The 19280-nt window shown below is 37.9% G+C and overlaps 1 protein-coding gene across 1 annotated transcript in view; it reads right to left on the reverse strand.

Annotated features, from left to right (window-relative positions):
- Positions 1–19035, reverse strand: part of LMBRD1 (LMBR1 domain containing 1) — a 125525-nt gene extending 106490 nt beyond the window's left edge. Inside the window, exons 1-3 of the mRNA XM_008013601.3 lie at positions 18839–19035; positions 12371–12547; positions 2590–2650 (exon numbers count right to left, since the gene is read on the reverse strand). Of these exons, the coding sequence (XP_008011792.1) occupies positions 2590–2650; positions 12371–12547; positions 18839–18907 (307 nt within the window). The 5' untranslated portion in view covers positions 18908–19035. The remainder of the gene's footprint in view (positions 1–2589; positions 2651–12370; positions 12548–18838) is intronic.
- Between the last annotated feature and the right edge of the window lie 245 nt (positions 19036–19280).

A 19280-nucleotide genomic window follows, 5' to 3' on the forward strand; every position in this document is an offset into this window, starting at 1 on the left:
TTTCAAAAGAAATAGCTGAGCTTCAGGATAGTAACTACGTTCGAAGCTGTGGAATCCTTTCAGGCTCCTAGCTGTAGGTCACCTCTGGGTCAGGGCCAAAGGCCTATTAGCCATAGCTGAGATGAAGATGACTAATATTATAACAACAACCATTCATATTATCCAATCAAATTTTCCTGTTTTGATTTCATAGTCATAAAACAAACTTTTCAATTCATAATCTGGCTTTTCAAACAAATTTTTTTCCTAGATCAGTGTCTCAACTATCCTAGTCAAAGCAATTATATTTCTCACTATAACTTAAGTTCTACAGAAAATCAAGCCTTAAGTCCCAAGACATCTACTGTTTGTAATGAATAACTTACCTCCCAGGCATTTAAAATGATACTAAGGGCACATTATCCTTGAGTGGACTGAGGACACACTACCTTTGGGAGGACTAAGAAAAATACTTACTAAAATTCTTTTCTGTAGGTTTAATTCTCTCCATAGAACAAACTGAAAAAGGCTGCATGAATTAACATTCCAGTTTACAAGTCTTTTGCGAACTTAGTTACAAAGGATTAGTCCAATGGCCTCTAGATTCAACGATAAGAGAGATCGTAGACCTTGACTTCACAAACGTATAAACTGGCTTATCTCATCATATGTTCTAAAGAATGACTATACTTTAGTGTCATACAGGAGACAGACTTCCCCCCTAAAACTCTGTGTAGAAGTAATTTATATTTTATTTATACTAAAAAGGCAACATTCTACTTAATATAGCTCCATTTCAAAAATTTTAATAGGTCAAAATTGTGTTTTATTATACTTAATATATTCATCAGAAATATTTTGAAATTTCATAAATTCTTCCTAAAATCTACCTGAAAGAAATAAAATTTCATGGGGTCTACAGATTTTAGATCACAATAAAGGCAAAGGAGCAAAGCAGCTGAATTAAAACTCAATGGGGCCGGGCCCGGTGGCTCACGCCTGTAATCCCAACACTTTGGGAAGCCAAGGTGGGTGGATCACTAGGTCAGGAGTTCAAGACCAGCCTGGCCAACGTGGTGAAACCCCATCTCTACTAAAAAATACAAAAATTAGCTGGGCGTGATGGTGTGCACCTGTAATCCCAGCTACTCAGGAGGCTAACGCAGGAAAATCGCTTGAACCCAGGAGGCAGAGGCTGCAGTGAGCTGAGATTGTGCCACTGCACTCCAGGCTGGGCAACAGGGTGAGACTCAGTCTCAAAAAAAAAAAAAAAAAAAAAAAAAAATTCAATAGAACTCGAAAACATTTCCCATCCACAGAAGCTTTTGTAGATTTTTTTTTTCAGTTTCCCATTTAATGTCCTACTGAAATCTTATTCAGCCATCTTACTTCATTGCTGGAAAAAATGACATCCCTCTCCTAACTCAACAATCACAGTTTTTTTAATAAAACACAAGTTTCATGTTTATTCAAAGAAAAAATTTTGGAAACATTTAGCTTTCATATTATTATAAAGCTTTTAGAATCTAATACTGAGAAAGATGTTTGAGGGAGGGAGGGAGGAGGAGCCAAGCAACCATAAGTCCGGGATTAAAATGACTCTGTGGAGAACAATGAAGTTGGTAGGATAAATTCCCCAGAGACTGAAGTCTACTAATGGCAATACTTAGAAAAAATTTTTAGAAAACTGAAATTTAAAACCAAGAAAACAGGAGCGGGAAATTGATAATGATAAAAGGAGAGGTGAGATTTAAAGTAACTTGATTTAACCACTACAAAGAAGAGATAAAAAGTGAATCTAAGTGAAGCAAAGTAGGTTAAAGAAGTTTCAGGATTTTGAGAATGAATGCATATTATTTATTCCTGTTGTAGAAAACAGAAATCTCCTATGTGGTTTCCAAATTAAAAGTTTATATGTAGCTTTATATTGTAGGAATTATTAAGAAATTATTTTAGGCAGATAGAGAGGAAAAGGGTCCTTAGGAAGTTTTCATTTTTTAAAGCATCTCCAGAAAAGTTTCTTCCCTGGCTCTTAGAGACAGGCCGGCACCCTTTGACATGCAAATGCAGGCCACTAGAAACTGGGTCTACCCAAACCTGACAATACCCGCACTCTTCTTCTTGCCGTTGCCCCACATGTTCCTGGCGACATGGCCGCCCCCACATATCCCCACCTGTGTAGAACATCATGGCGCCCTGTATTTGCATATTAACAGGCTAGGGTGGGAGGGCCCGGTTTTTTTTTTTTTTTTTGCAGGCTATGTGAATGACATGCCTGGTCAAACCAATCCCCTGAGCCCTATGCAAATCAAACACTGACTCCTCCAGCCTCTTCATATACCTGACTGGTATCCATGGCAGGTGGGGTTCCCTCTCTTAGCTTTGAAGTCGCCTCCCTCTGTCTCTGCACCGGAGAGTTTCTTCTTTCTTTCTTCTCCTTTCTTTCTTGACTATTAAACGCCCTGCTCCTTAAAACTGCTCCACGTGTGTCCATGTCGGTTTTTTTCTAATTCGACCCAAGAGGAAGAAGCTGGGGTTCTCCACCCATCGGAGCCGTATCAATATTTTGGTTAGCAGTCCCAATAGGAAAAGAAACTGAAAGATACTTACTATAGTAACCATATAATACAGTGTCCTCAATCTGTCTGCTGACATTAGCATTAGCCCAGTCCTAGGATAAAAGGAAACAATAGAAATATTAATGAAACATCCATTTGCCTAACAATTAAGAGTTAGGTTTTAATACAACTCAATATCACTTCCAAAATCTATCCACTCAAATAAAAACAATCTATGCCTTCAATAAGTGAGAGACAGACAACAGACAAATTTCAGTATGTAAATGCTGAGATAAGACAACACAGTTCTGGGAAAACACAAAGACAAAAGGCACCTAACTCAGACTGAAGATCAGGAATGGCATCTGATCCTGGGAGGATCAGAATGATCTCAGGGAAACAGAGAAAATAGTAGGAAGGAAAGAAGGGAGAAAAGAACGTACACAGAACGTTTGAAAAAGAACTTCAAGTAGCTAAATATAGATTCAACTGAGCTTTTGGAAAGGTAAGAGAAAGCAGATGGAGAGAGGGAAGAGAAGGACATATACGTCAGGGGCTTGTGAGTCATGCTAAGTATTTTGGACTTTGTCCTAAAGGCAATGGAAAATAGTGATGAATTTTAAGGAGAGATTAACAAACCTGATTTGTACTTCAGAAAGAACATATTTGAGCATATTATACATTTTTTTAAAAAACCTACAAGCAAAATCAGTCTAATCTCCTTTGCATTCATCCCACATAAGTGTTGTTCGAATTACTAAACTTAGAAAATATAATTCAAATTAATCTTTTCCAATAGAAAAAAAAAAAAAACTATACCCTATAATGTCAGAACTGAGGTACAATGTCAAGTCTTTTGGCCTATATTCTAAATTCTGTGCATGTGAAAAATTAAACCTGGAGAGTCTAAAGGACTTATCACTGCTATTAAGTATAAAGTACAATTTAGAATCCAGGTCAATTTTTTATAAACACTTTAAGAGCTCAAGTCAGTGTCAACATTCTACAAGTGCTCTTAAAAAAGGGCATCAATATTTAATTCTCTTAAGATAATTTAGGAGTTTTCTTTTCTTTTCTCCTTTTTTGCCCATAAACACCTCTAGCAATGAGTAGCTACAAATTTCTTGCTGACAAACGTCTAAAAGATCAAAAAATGTAGAAAATCCAAACTTACTTCTACAAACAAACCCTTAATAGGCCAAATAGAAAAATGTATGTTAATAATATAAAAAATAAATCATAGGATATAAACAATTTAATAAATGGAAAGTCACCTGTTCCCACATGTAAAGATTGTAAATACCAACTGCTATCCAAATTAATCTTGAAATTAATATATATCACCAATCGAAATCCCGTTGTGCTAGGAGGTAGAGTGTATTTCGAAATCCTGTTGTGCTAGGAGGTAGAGTATATTAACATATTCATTCTAAAAATCATCTGAAAAAACAAGCTAGGGCCACAAATACATTTGAAAAAGACCAACAAGGAGGAATTTCCCAATTACTATCCTTTACTAATAAAACATGAAAATCTACTATTATATAATCTTTCACCTACCTATTGGCAAAATTTAAAACAATAGCATCCAGTAATGTCAAAATGTGGAGGGAAAACCATCTGCTACACATTAAGATAGTCTACCATGTAGACATTCTTTATTGAATCGATCCTAAAAATATTCACACAAATTAGGATGGATATTAATACATAGATATTTTATTCATTGGACAATACTACTTGTCCAACAAATTACCTCAGGAGCTCTTACAAAGTGATAAGCTAGCCCAAGTGGGCCCTTCCTTTCCCACACAGCAGGAGCTGTACCAAATTCCATTACTCATGGGACTAAGAGACCCAAAGTCTCCAGGTGTTCAGCAATTGGTATGTCCTAGCACTCAGTGAACCACTTGTACCTACTCAGCTCATATTCCTTGGCACCCAAATCCAAGGTGTTTATTCTACCTGCAAGACCATTCTTAAGAGGCCAGGTATGGTGGCTTACATCTGCAATCCCAGCACTCTAGGGGGCTGAGGCAAATGGATTGCTTGAGGTCAGGAGTTTGAGACCAGGCGTGGTAGCACACACCTGTAATTCTAGCTTCTTGGAAGGATGAGGAATGAGAATTGCTTTAACTTGGGAGGCAGAGGTTGCAGCGAGCCAAGATCATGCCACTACACTCCAGCCTGAGCAACAGAGCAAGACTCTGTCTCAAGAAAAAAAAAAGAGAGAGAGAAAACACCAGGAGGTTATACACCTCTACTAAAGCACCTGCACTTTGGGAGAGTTTCTCTCTTTGCATAAGTAAGTTACAAAAGAACCTGAGCACTTGCTGACCCTTGTCAGGGTAAATTAGAGACTGTACCAAGCAACATTTATTGGTTTTTGCCCAAGAGTCCTTTACCCAACAATATTCGGTGTAGGGTCATTTAAAATATTTTTTAAAAGAAAAATGAAACTGGAGACAATCTAAATGCCAGAATAGAAATAGTAAAATTTACTACTGTACATGCATAACATAGAATAACATGTTGATATTAAAAACAATGAGACCTATATAAACTAGCATAGATAGATATCCATGAAGCACTTTTGAGTAGGGGGAAACAGAACAAATCACAACCAAAAGTTTTAACACATGTAATCTTTGTCTAACAAAAGTAATGAAAGAAATACCCAAACATATTATAGAAAAAGTGAAAAGAAAATGTAAGTAGTGCTTACCACACAGAATGGGAAAGCATTGGGGAGAATTCTGTACAATCATTGAAAATTTTTCCATCAATGATTCAAGTATCCAAATGAGCATGTACATAATCAAAGCTTCAATTCCTAAGAGCTGTGCTTCTTTAGTGATTGCTTCTGTATCAAAACAGAAGTTTAAAAGTATTTTTGTGGGTTTTGTTTTGTTTTTGAGACAGGGTCTCACTCTGTCACCCAGGTTGCAGTGCAGTGGCATGAGTATGGCTCACTGCAGTCTAGACCTTCCCGGGTTCAGGTGATCCTCCCACCTTCAGGTTTCCAAGTAGGTGGGACCATAGGTGCACACCACCATGCCCAGCTAATTTTTGTATTTTTTGTAGAGACTGGGTTTCACCACGTTGCCCAGGCTGGTCTTGAACTCCTGGATTCAAGTGATCTGCCTGCCTCAGCCTCTAGGTTTATAGGTGTGAGCCACCGTGCCTGGCCTAAAAGGATTTTGAAGACGAGCAAATTAAGAACAATGTATCAATGGGCCAGAGAATAATGACAACCATCTTTTTTTACTTATTATATGTTATACAAACTTCCCACTAATTTCCAAGACAGCCCCAGGAGGTAGTAATGTCTCCACTGAGAATCACTTAAAAATTAGTTTGAAATTGGACAAAATCCCAATCTCAAAAAAAATATTAAAAATACAAAGTCTGAAGGTTAACGTGAAGCAAAAGAATCACTGAAATCTAGCATCTTTTACTCTATAAGGATCTTTTGCCTCACCAGTTCTTGTAGCAACAAGAGTATTGCTGTTACTATTTTAAAGCTACAAATATGTGTAAGATATACAATATCACTCAAGTACTATTAGTGTATTTGGCTTTTACATACTCTCTTGCCTCCAAGATACTTGATGTATTGTCAAGAGAGCTTAGTTTGTAAAACTTTCCTTCTAATTTTGGGAACCACTATGACCCTGATATGTTTATAAACTATTGCCTCTCAAAGTAGAAACTAAAAGGAACTTCAGAGTCATTTAGGACACAAAGGAATGTGAGACAATCAAGAACTAAATAAAGAATATTAAACAAGAATATTTCAGAAGACAAGGATATGAATTCCATAGAACAAGAATGTAATTGGTGGCATATGTAAATTCCATTCCCCATTTTTCAAGTTGACTTTTGAAACCTGCTGCATAACCCAAAACTCCAACATGATTCTCCTCACTTTTACCTGGTAACTTCACCATAAAAACAGTGGTTCTCATTCAGGAGCCATTTTGATCCCCATGGGGCATCTGACAATGTCCAGAGACATGGTGGGCAGAGTCAGTATGCTACAGGAATCTAGGAGTTAAGAAGTCAAGGATGCCACTAAACACCTACAATTCACAGGGCAGGCCCCCATAACAAAGAATTACCCAAGGCAAAATGTCCATGATTGAGAAATACTGACTTACAGGTCTCTAAAATAATATGTAGTCCCAAGACAGGAGCTCACTCAACTTACTATTAAATCTAAAACCTACCTCCATTTGTATCCAAATTCTAGACCTTCCTTCCTCTGAAGTACCCATACTCCTATTACACCCAACCCCTTCACTTTGAGAACCCTCATCCTCTGGAGGAAACTGCACCTGCAATAATACCTTCTCATGCCTCAAAAATTCCTCTCACTCTACTGAATTCTAAAGTATACAAATTCTAGTAACTACTAAACACAAAGAGATACACAACCACCACAAATAAAAACACCTCTACTAACTCCTCTTCTCACTTTCCTAGAGAACAAAAACTTCCTGAAAAGTTGTCAGCATTCCTTATCACTTCTTCCTTACCTCTCTGTTCATATCTAACCCACTCAACCTAACCATCCTACTGTTCTGCTGAAATTATTCTTCATGGTCACCACTGACCAAAGCCACCAATCACTTCTCTACCCAACTCACTTCACCTCTCAACACCACTGGAAAAAGCTATCATTCTTTCTTTCCGAAACACATTATTCTGATTTCCATAAAGTCTCCCTCTTCTGTTTTTCTTATCTCTCACGTTGCAGATTCTCCCCTTCAGCTGACCTTCTACACAACAGAGAACTCCAGTCCTCGGTCCAATGTCAAGGCTTCTCTGACTACTCAGTCTTCCCAGCTCCTAGTCAGTCCATAACTGTAGATTTCATCCATATGTTGCTTCCCAAATACTTCTCTCCAGCACTAAGCTCTTCACAGAGCTTCAACTCCCTATTTAACACCTCCACCTGGATAGAGAGTACAGTACACACTTTGAAGGTAGCCTGTCCGAACTATAACTCTTTTCTCTACACCCCCTCACTTGCCCGTGCACATGCATATGCCCTCTTATTCCTCCAGGTTTCCCTATTTCTCTAAGGTATACAAAAACCTAGGCATCGGTGCTCCAATTTTCTTTTTCCTTCACCTGTCCCCCTATATCTAATCTATCAGCAAATCCCAGCAGCTCTACCTCTAAAATACATGCCAATTTTAATCAATTTTCTCCACTAGCACCACTCTAGCCCAAGTCACCTTTATCTTTTACCTTCATTAACTTCATATTGCAGTCAGGAGAAAATCTAAACTTATTAATATGACTTAGAAGTCATAAACAATCTGGCTCCTGCCTTATTCTGGATCTCAGCTTTTATCAAAGCAAAACCCTCAACAACACACATCAGCCAAATAAGCCAAGTTCATCCCGGCCTAAAGACCTCTCTATTTGCTGCTGCTTCTCCCTAAAGGCTCTCTCCCTCTGGCTCTTTACTAGATTGGCTCCTCATCCAGGTATCATGGCAAGAAAGCTCAGCAGCTTTGCCCCTCTCCAAAACACTCATAACCTGACTAGACTCTCATATCAATCTGTTATATTTCCTCATAGAATTTATCACTATAAAGTGACCTTATTTTATTTGTTGACTATTGATCTAGCATTGCAGATTAAGCTCCATAAGAAAAACAACCTCATTTGCCTTAACAATTAATCTCCAGTACCTACAATTGTCAGGCACATACTACATACTTAGTATTAAGTAAATAAACATAATTAAGGTTCAATAAAAAGCACAAAGTTCTAAGATACAATTCCCACCAGCTGAAATTAGGAATGAGGGAGCCGTAGAGTTTAGCTCAGACATCTAATAACAGGCCATAAAGATATTCATAATTAGGGAACAGGAGTAAGATGTGAACAAACACCAAAACATTAAACGTTTTCATGACATACCTTAATATTAACTAAATTTTTTATTTTTACATGTTGTATAAAAGAAAGAATATTTATTCATATTAGTGTCAATTTCTTTTTTTTTTTCCATTGGATCAGTATATTTCATGTATATCCCCACCCAATGTTATTGGCCAACTATCAAAGACTGTTAAAGAGAGCACTTCCAGCTGTACTCTAAAAGGTTCTTTTTTGTTATCTAAAAAGTTAATTATTTTAGAAAAAAGCTAGAAACAAATTATCTAGCTAAAATTATTAATAATGCCATATGTTGAAAGAAAGGTCAACAGAAACAACTCAGGCATTATAACATACCCCTGCCATAAGAAGACAGAGAAAATTATAGGAGGGTAACTAAAACAAAAATAAAGAAACTAGCAATGACTGCCTGCTCACAGAAAAGTCTGGGCACCTTCTGTTTTTAAGAAAAATGTTAGCAATCATTGATATGTGGAGTTTCAAATCATTATACTTTGCAAGCCAAGTCCATAATTAGAGAGAGGCTTCAAAATATTTGAGGTGGAAGCAGAGAAAGTTAGAAAATGCATATATTCATTTAGGAATTTCAAATGCACATTGTAAATATTAGTACATGTTAACATTCATCATGGAAAACAATGTCAACTTGTACATTTATCTTTACAAATAAGGTTGGAATAGACTAAAACCACGTTGGCATCCTTTTTACTCTGACTACATTTATAACCGTGGCATGAAGTTTGAAGGATTAATTCTTAAACACTTAAACTTATCTTTCACTAGGCACCTGAATTCAGCAATAACTTTGGGAAAAAACTATTGTCTAGAGTTTGGAAAATGTTTTCAAAATTTTTTTCAGTTCTACTCTTTGAGAATCAGCAAATAGTCCAGTTTCAAATAAAAACTCATGAATTGCACTAATCCTCACCAAGCCCCCCAAAATGAGAAGGGAAAATACAGACACACAGAATGTTTCAAGGTATCAACAAAACCACCAAGAAAAAACTGATACATTATCTAAGCTAAAAACAAACAGAACTAGAGACAACTTAGTAATGAAAAGTAGGAAAGGCCAGGCACAGGGGCTCACAGGGGCTCCCAGCACCTTGGGAGGCCAAGGCAGGTGGATCACCTGAGGTCAGGAGTTCGAGACCAGCCTGGCTAACATGGTGAAACCACATCTCTACTAAAAACACAAAAAATTGGCCGGGCATGGTGGTGTGCATCTGTAATCCCAGACACTCAGGAGGCTGAGACAGGAGAATTGCTTGAACCCGGGAGGCAGAGTTGCAGTGGGCCAAGATCACACCATCACACTCCAAACTTGTCAACAAGAGTGAAACTCTGTCTCAAAAAAAGAAAAGGAGAAAAAAAAGAGAACCAACAACTGATGAATAACTAATATCCTAATAATGAAACAAAGTTTTAAAAAGTAGAGGGAAAAACTTTAACAGATTTTTTTTTCCTTCTAAATATTGGTGTAACATTTAGATTTAACAAATATAAAGTAAGTGTGTTAACTACAGTCATATTTTTTATTTTAGGGCACATGTATTAAAACAAGCACCCTAAATTTTTATAGTTAATATTTCTGTTTCTTTAGTGAATGCATTCTTAAAATCTTGCTCAAACAAGTATAATGCAATCTCATAGATTTAAATATCAAAAACAAAGAAACAAAACAAACCTATTTCCCAGGAAGTGACCACTAATTTAAGCATGGGCCCAAAACAATACTTAATCTAATAGAAAGTTCATAATTTCATGAAAATACTTTAGAAATTTAAAGATGAAATGTTTTCCTACAAAATCTAAATAAATCAAACATTCTCAATTCTAAACTAAAAAAATATCCAATTCAAACAATAATTATACCAGGGATAATTATATTACCTCCAGACATTATAATACATGCACATACATATATATCATTATCTATTTAAAAGTAACAGCTTTTAAAGAGAAAAATATCCTAGAAATTTATAATTATGTACTGTACATGGGGAATTACACTACACTATTTTAAAATAAAAAGAATATCCAGAAATTCTGAAAATGTCAAAATCTGTTATCTAAGAAACACAGCTATATACAGAGTCACAAGAAATTAACCATTTTTATAGAATGTAATTCTAAAATGACACTTATTTCTCAGAGAAAATGACCTCATAATGTTACAATCAACCATTTAATTATCTATGTCTAACATTATTAAAAGTGCATTCTTCTTGCCCAATAATAAAAAGCAGAGAAAACCCAACGATACCAGTAAAATTAGTCATCTTCTCTAGAAATGTTTCAACCCAAAATATAAAATGTGAATTAAGTTTATATTTTGAAAAAATGTAGACTCACTGGTAGATACCCCATTTACTGAGCTACCTGAAAGTATCTCTTTCTTGTTTAGAAGCCATCTTCCCAAGAAACCTCATGAACAAAGCTCTCTGGAACCAGACTGCAGAGCTTCAAATCCCAACTGCAGCACTTACAGGCTATGTTACTTCACCTCTCTGAATCTTGATTTTTCACCCATGAAAACCATAGATAAAACTACTTATCTCACAGGATTGTCTGAGAGATCAAGGGAAGCTACTAAATGTAAACCACTTAAAATAGAGTCTGACACACAGCAAATAGTCAATAGATGTTAGTTACTATCTTCATAACATTATGATGTTTGGCACACACTAAGTGCTCAATTAAAAACTGCTAAATAAATGGTGTACAGGAAAAAAATGTGGTTTTCCTAGCAATCAGAATATATCTAATTGCCACAGTAATCAGAATAAATTTAAACCTAACTACAAAAATATTTTCAAATTATTTACCCCATTTGGACCAGGCATGGTGGCTCGTGCCTGCAATCCCAGCACTTTGGGAGGCTGGGCAGGTGGATCACTTGAGGCCCGGCGTTTAAGACCAGCCTGGCCAACACGGCGAAACCCCATCACTACTAAAAATACAAAAAGAACTAGCTGGGCATGGTGGCTGCCCGTCTGTATTCCTAGCTACTTGGAAGCTGAGGGACGAGCTTGAACCCAGGAGGCAGAAGTTGCAGTGAGCCGAGATCACGCCACTGTACTCCAGCCTGGGCAACAGAGTTAGTCTCTATCTCAATAAAATAAAAAAATACATAAAATATAAAATAAAATAAACAAAATATAAAATAAAATAAAATAAAAATTATTTACCCAATTTAGCCCAATTCAGGAAGTTATTTTGTAATCTTGTAATCATGCATCATTAAGATAACTGAAATACTATTTCATTCAAATATTTAAGTACTAAAGCTAAATACTAGGCCTATAACAAACTATAACGACAGTTTCCGAGTCATAGAAGCTTAAGCTAGTAAGAAACTTAAAAGTAATTTGCATAATTTAAAGGAAACTCAGAAACCTTTAGTCCACACCCTTCAATTTTAAAATGAGGAACCTCAAGTCCAGAAAAGTTAAGTGGTTTGGCTAAAGGTCCGCAGCTAGACAATTAAGGGTCAAGACTAGAACTCAGGTCTTATAATTGCCAGCCTAACTCACTACACCATACTGACTCAAAGTACTCAATATGAAACAGAGATTAGGATCCCGATCTGCCACTAACAAAAGCCCTTCTAAATTATGTACTTATTGCATTAACGCAAATCAAATAAGCTTCAAGGGAGTTATGAGCAGCAAAAAATATATAACCTATTATGATTACTTGAAGCATTTGCAAGGTTGCTGAATTAATAGTTCTTATGTCAGTTGAAAGTCTGCTTCTAATCTATCAGGTTAGATGTCACATTCTCAGCCTCTATGTTGTATTTCCATTCTCATTCATTCCCAGATACAAAAAAAAAACATAATATATATCGGACTGCCCACTGTGCCAGAAATTTGAAAGGAAAAAAAAAATCTGCAAAGTAAGATTATATTTACCTTAAATGTACCATTTTGATTTTTCATGTAAGAAACCAAAAATATATCCACTGGTAGAAGTGCTGATGTGATAAGTGCAATTGCTAGAGAAAAAATTGCTGTTATGGTGGAGACAACTTCACTTTCCCGCCGACTTTGGTATTTACGAACATATATCCAGCAGAATGCCAAAATAGCCTGAAATAGAACAAAAAGAGATGTTTGTTACTACCCAATATATTTTCTCTGACTTTTGCACGTGTTTGAAAGTTTTTAGCAGGAAATCTTATGTGAAGTAAAGGTTATTTTAGTTGTGTAAGGTAAGCCTACCATCCTTCAAAACTTGCCCAAGATGTATAATTTTCAAAGCCTATTTCATGAATGCAGTACATCACGTAGGCATACACACACAATACTATTAATAACAGTGCTCAGTTACATATTTCCTCACCCAACACAGTGCAAACATTAATGGTTTCACACATCACAGTTATAACTAGCTTTGAATATTTTTTCCCTGTAGATTTTTCCAACCTAAAGGAGATATGAGTAGAAGCTGTTCTATTTTAGGCTTATTACTGAAGCATTACAGAATATAACTTGGATAAAAATTAACTTCTGACCTGTTCTGACAGTTCAAGAATAGCATTGAGCTAAAGATTAACTGCCAGTAATCGCCACGCAATTATCATATTATACTATAATTTAAATTTTAAAGAGCATTAAACAAAGAAAAGTCAGTGCTGAAAATGGATACATGTGCACAGCAAGGAGCTTTCCAGTGAAAAAAGTTCACTCAGAGATAGAGGTTGACATCTCTAGTTAGCCAGGTACTCTTAATAGTTACCAACACCATTCTAGGGACTAACACAGTGCATAGGACTTTAATGATTCTCTAACTTTAGGAGGCATCGGAATTACTTGGAGGAACTGTTAAAGCATGGATTGCTAGGCCCCATCCTCCGAGTTTCAGATTCAAGAAGTCTGGAGTGGAGCCAGAAAATCTGCATTTCTAACAGCTTCCCCAGGTGAGGCTGCTGCTGTACTGTACGGAGCTATATTCTGAGAACTTCTACTCTACTCAATTACAGGGAATCGCAGACAGAGACTATGTTAGTTCAGCCTTGACTGGGAGTCAGAATCACCTGGGTAACTTTTAAGTACCCTTCTACCTTCCCTACGTTCCCCAATCAATTCTATCAATGGAGCATAAGCCTCCTCCAGGCATCAGTACTTTAAATGCCTGAGGATTTCAATCTGAGTCAAACTTGAGAACCATGGTTCTAAATAACAGCTCTGGTAGTTTTAAAAGCCTTGTTTTTTTCTTTTCACTTTTTCAACAGATTCATTGGTTACTTTCTTTCTGAGCATCCTGCAGTTCCAGGACCTAAATGAAACTAATAAAACCACCAAACTGGTTTTGCAGCTTCCAAATTCTTCTACCACAAGCAAGATACAGGAACAATTCCATCATCTCAGAAAATTCCTTTGACCCTTTGTAGGAACTCCTAAAAAATTCCACAGAGCAGTTTTCATGACTAGGGGCTAAGGGCTAATAAGACCCTGAAAAACCAGGGTGTGGACCAAGCTGGTTAAAACCCACTGGACCCAACATGGCAATGGATTTGACCTAGGTTTCACCCAGGACCTCATTATATGCTCATTAACATGCTCAATCACACACCTACCAGCACCATGGCAGTTCCAAGACCACTCATATTTGATGCAAAAATGGGTGGCACCATAATTTCAAGAAGTCTCTACCTTTTTCCAGGAATTTTCATGAATATATCCCTTGGATAAATTCATAAATGTAGAAACTCAAAACCTAATTAAGCGTCTCTCTCTTAAGAATGCCCACAAGAGTGTGTACTTTCCCTTTAATAAATCTCCATACTTGCACTATTTTCTGACTTGCCCTTTAATGTGTTCTCATGACAGTGTCAAGCACCTGAAAACCAGCTGGGGTTGAGATCCCACCAGTGTTTGGGGATCTCCCTCAGCCCACTGGTATCACCCTGACAACCACTATCTGTTTTCTGTCCCTTTCTAGAACATCATAATGCCTTCACGTAGTATGTTGTCTTTTCAGTCTGGCTTGTGTCATTTGGCACAGAGCACTTAAAACCTATCCAAGTTGCTGCATGTCATTCCTTCATACTGCTGGTCTTTCAGCTGGTGACAGAAGAGCAAGAAAAAATTGAGAAGGGAGTTAACACTTTGGAACAAACAAACAAAAAGGATCTAGGCTCAAATTCTTGATTTTGGGAAATTTATTTTTCATAAAATGTTCCTTTATATTAAGATTTGAATGAGCTTGTTTTTAAAGGAATTCACAAATATTTTTAACATTCCCCAAATTTATTTTGAAGTCTTTAAAAGCTGAGCCTCATCTTTCTATCCTTAGCAGTATTTGACACAAAATGTTCCAGTAAACTTTTTATTGGATTTCAAGAATGAAAGAAAACCTGAATTTTGTAGGTATTACTACAAACAAAGAATTTTGCCAATATCAGGCAGACAAGCTGCGAAAGGGCAACCAGGCAGAAGAGTTAAGCCAGAGATTCCCAAATTTTTTGGTCTCAGAATCCCTTTATAATGGTTTTAAAACTGATAAACTTAAAGAGCTTTTTGTTCATGTTATCAATTATTATTACAATATAAAATAAAACCAAGTATCCTCATCAATAGGAATAGTTCTTTCATAACAAGCTTTAAGGATTAAATGAGATATAAAGGGTTTACCATAGTGGCTGGCCATAGTAACTACTTAACAAATAGTAGTTGTTATTAGAACATTTGATAAAAGAAACAAATATATAATTCTGTTAACAATTATAAAAGTCCCCCCAGCTTCTCCCAAAAGATTCAAAATAAACTGATCTGAACAGAGATTATTAAAACTCCCCAGGTGGTTCTGATGAAAGGTCAAGGTTGTGAACCACTGGGGCAGAAGAAGGAATGAGAAGAGATGAATCTTTATTAAACTAATGAGAATACATGATATACCATCTGGGATCTTATTAAACTGCAGATTCTGATTCAGTAGGACTGGGGTCACATAGTTGGTATTTCTAACAAGTTCCCAGATGATGCCCACACTTTAAGGAACAAGAATAAATTTGCTTTACAAAAACGGAGAGTCTCCTACTGTAATGGCAAATACAATTTAAAGGTGGTGTGAGCCAAATTACAGAGGACACTGGAGCTAGACAGAACAGTTTAGATTTGATATAGCAAAGACAGACATAGTTAGATTACATGCATGAGGGACCAAATCTAACAATTCTTTATGTGGGAAGAAACTGAAGCCCATTCTTTTTGCCCAAGATGACAAAAGCAGGCAACATTCATGTCCGGAATTTTTTTTTTTTTTTTTTTTTGAGACAAGGTTTCCCTCTGTTGCCCAGGCACTATCAGAGCTTGCTGCAACTGCCTGCAACAACCACCTCCTGGGCTCAAGCAATCCTCTCACCTCAGCCTTCCGAGTAGCTGGAACCTTAGGCATTTGCCACCTGGCCCGGCTAATTTTTTGTATTTTTAGTAGGGATGGGATTTTGCCATTGTTGCCCAGGCTGGTCTCGAACTCCTGAGCTCAAATGATCCACCTGCCTCAGCCTTCCAAAGTGCTAGGATTACAGGCGTGAGCCACCACACCTGGCCCATGTCCTGAATCTTTAGTAGATGACTGGCAGAAGTTCTCCAATTGTGAAATCCCTAGGTCCTGGGAGTCCCCAGAATCCTTCCTGGAGATTCAGAAGTTGAAAACTATTCTCATAATAAATACTAAGATGCTATTTGCCTTTTTCATTGTGCTGGCATTTGCACTCATGGTTCATAGCCACAGTGGGTAAAACTACTGGTGCATTAGCGTGACTCAAGACAGTGGCACCAAACTGCACCAGTAATCATTGTATTCTTCACCACGAGCTCAAAAAGGGACAATTTAAATTAAGACTGTGCTTCCCAAAGCAGTATAAATTCATTTTATTGAAATTCAACCCTTGACTCTTTTTAATACTTTGTGGGGTAAAATATGAAGCATGCATACATAAAGTCCTTCTGTTGCATACCAAGATGTGATGGCCATCTCCAGGAAAAGTTTAGAGTTAAAAGCTAAAACCACCACTCTTCAAGGAACACCATTTTTACTTGAAAGAACAATCGTCAAACTATGGTTATTCAGACTTCGCTTTTTGGCAGATTTTGTCAAATGAACAAAGGGAACCTATCACTTAAAGAAAAACTGACAGTATTTGATACTAATGATAAGAGTCAAACTTTCAAATGAAAACTGGAGTTTGAAAGACTTACATCCACAACTATAAGCTTGACAACTCTTCAATACTTAGAATTTTCAGAGACATTTCTGACAAGATCAGTTGCAATTTAATGAAATGTGATATTTTGATATTGTGTAATGAAACGTATCCATATTTAAAAGATGTGCATACCTCAGTAAACCAATATTTTCTAAGTGGCCATAGCATCATAGTACAAAACCATGCATGGGTAAAAGATCCTTTCAAAGTGCAAGATGGGCTAATGGATTTTAATGTAACAATGAATGAAAAGCTCATTGATAGCGTTTCAGATTCCACCTTGCAACTGACCTTTAAGAATCTTCCACTTGTTGGGCTTTGGTGTAGGATCGAAAAACATCCACAATTATCTGAAAAATGCTCCTCTGTTTCTGACTACCTATCATTGCAGCTGTATTTTCTTCATACATTTCGACCAAAATAACATACTCCAAAAAACTGAATGTAGAAGCCAACATAAGAAACCAGCCTTTCTTCTAATAAACCAGGATTTAAAGAGATTTGCAGAAATGTAAACAAGAGTCCTTCTTCCTAATGCTCTTATCCACGCCAACATTCAAGTGTCAAACTCCTAATTCCCTTCTGATTTTATTTGTCCTTGCTGTAATACTGCCAACTTAAATGGCTTCCCTTCTTCATCTATCCAAACTCTACCACAATTCTCATTTTCTTCCAATATTGTTGTCTATTCTCTTAAGTCCTACTTTATTTAGTCATACTTTGGCTTTCGGTCCATAAAATACATGTTTCAAGAATTTCAGTTTTCCCACCTATCTTCAGGCCCTCTTTAAAGCCATATCTTGTTTCGTTAACATCCTCTTAAAATTCACACCACTTCCGTACCGTAAATGTTGATTAATTTATAACTGCCAAGATAGCCTCAATTAACTTTCATACATTACATGTTTATTTATTTTCTTCTAAACAAACTAAATCTGATGGACTGGAAAAGCCAAGGGGACTCTCAGAATACAGGACTGGGTGGCTGCAGAGACCACAGTCAACCTTTAGGGTTTCATTTCCTCCAAGAGAGGACTAACATAATCCAGGGTAAAGGCAGTATTTTTACCTGTGACAGTGATGACAGTAACAAGAGGATCCTTTTCTTAAATTTTCACACCATTCTTTTCTTTCTTTCTTTCTTTTTTAGTCTCTACTGCAAAAATTTACTAGAACATACTACATAGGTACCAGACACTGACTGGATCTGACAATTAAAGTAAAACTAAACAAGCCTGATTTCCAGAACTGGAGGTTTTTGTTTTGTTTTGCAATGCAAAAAGGTCAAAATAAATGGGAACAGAAAGTAACTACAGGCTCGGAGGATGAGAAGAGAAGATTTGAGAAGGAAGAGAGGTTATGAAAGGAAATAAATTGAACTCTCAAATAAAATAAAACAAAGGGTTTTAATATGAATAGGGAAGTAATAGCCAGGCCACTTTAAGCCATTTCAATCTACATTTTGCTCACTGAATATGCAGAAATAAGATCACTGGAAAAGAAAGCACCTGAGGGCAGACAGGTAGTAGTATATACTCCGATACTGGTAATAAAGAGGGCTACAGCTACGCCCTCCACAGGTATCTACACCAATCAAAAAAAGATTTGAAGAGAATGTGACACCTGGAAGTCAGAACTAGCAACTCACGTCATCAAGGCAGAATCACACAATGGGTACAGAGGTTGGAGACTCACTAGCCCCAAAGGTAGGGAACATGGGGGAAAAAACATACAGAGAAGGCGACAAGTAAACAACGCCAGCGCCTACTTAACTTGCAAAGATCCAGCGCTGCCGACCCACACTGTGTGCCCACTGTTTTACAGAGGACGAAAGGCCACTACATGCTTCTCAACCCCGAGGGTCTCCTCCGCCCCCAAACCCCACCGGCCCCATTGCCCAAATCAGGGATGACGGCAAGAGCTTCCAAAAAGGACCCTGCAACCCTAGACGTCATCAGTGAAATGAAAGCAAAAGCGACCGAAAATCGGCACCCCCCTGCCCCCGCCGCCCGCCCAAGCCCCCAACACCGAAAAGCCCTCCATAGTCCAGGCTAAAAGAGGGGCGGGGCGAAGAGGGTCTCGGGGTCCGGAAAGGCCAACTGCAGGGCCGACCCCTCCCTTCCTCCGCCAGTCCAAACATCGGGAAAACTCCAAGCGCCTCCCCTACCAGTAGTAAGAGGCCGAAAATACACCAGCCGATCACCAGCTCCGCCGAGGCCGCGCCAGGAGTCGCCATCTTCGCTTCCGGTCCAGACCGACCAGAGCGCCAGGGTGGGGAAAGGGGAGGGGGAAAGGGGAGAGAGCGCGAGGTACACTGCACCCGCGCACCCTAAAGGTTAAAAGGGCGGAGGAGGAGGAGCAAGTGGTTGCCAAGGAGACTCGACCCACTAGCGTCCCCTGGCGGCGAGCAGGGTGGAGGCGGGGCAGCAAGGACTGCTCAGGGGCGGGGCGCGTCCGGACGCAGTGACGTCACCACGCTGCCCGCGCTGGCTTCCGCGCCCGCTGAGATGTGGGAGGGCTGCAGAGCGGGGTGTTGGCTCATAGCAGGGTAACCTTATTGGGCTATTTGACTCAGCCTAAGCTGATAGACTGGAACAGGGGAACTCCAC

The sequence above is a fragment of the Chlorocebus sabaeus genome, chromosome 17 (assembly GCF_047675955.1).
Source record: "Chlorocebus sabaeus isolate Y175 chromosome 17, mChlSab1.0.hap1, whole genome shotgun sequence".
Taxonomy (NCBI): Eukaryota; Metazoa; Chordata; class Mammalia; order Primates; family Cercopithecidae; genus Chlorocebus; species Chlorocebus sabaeus.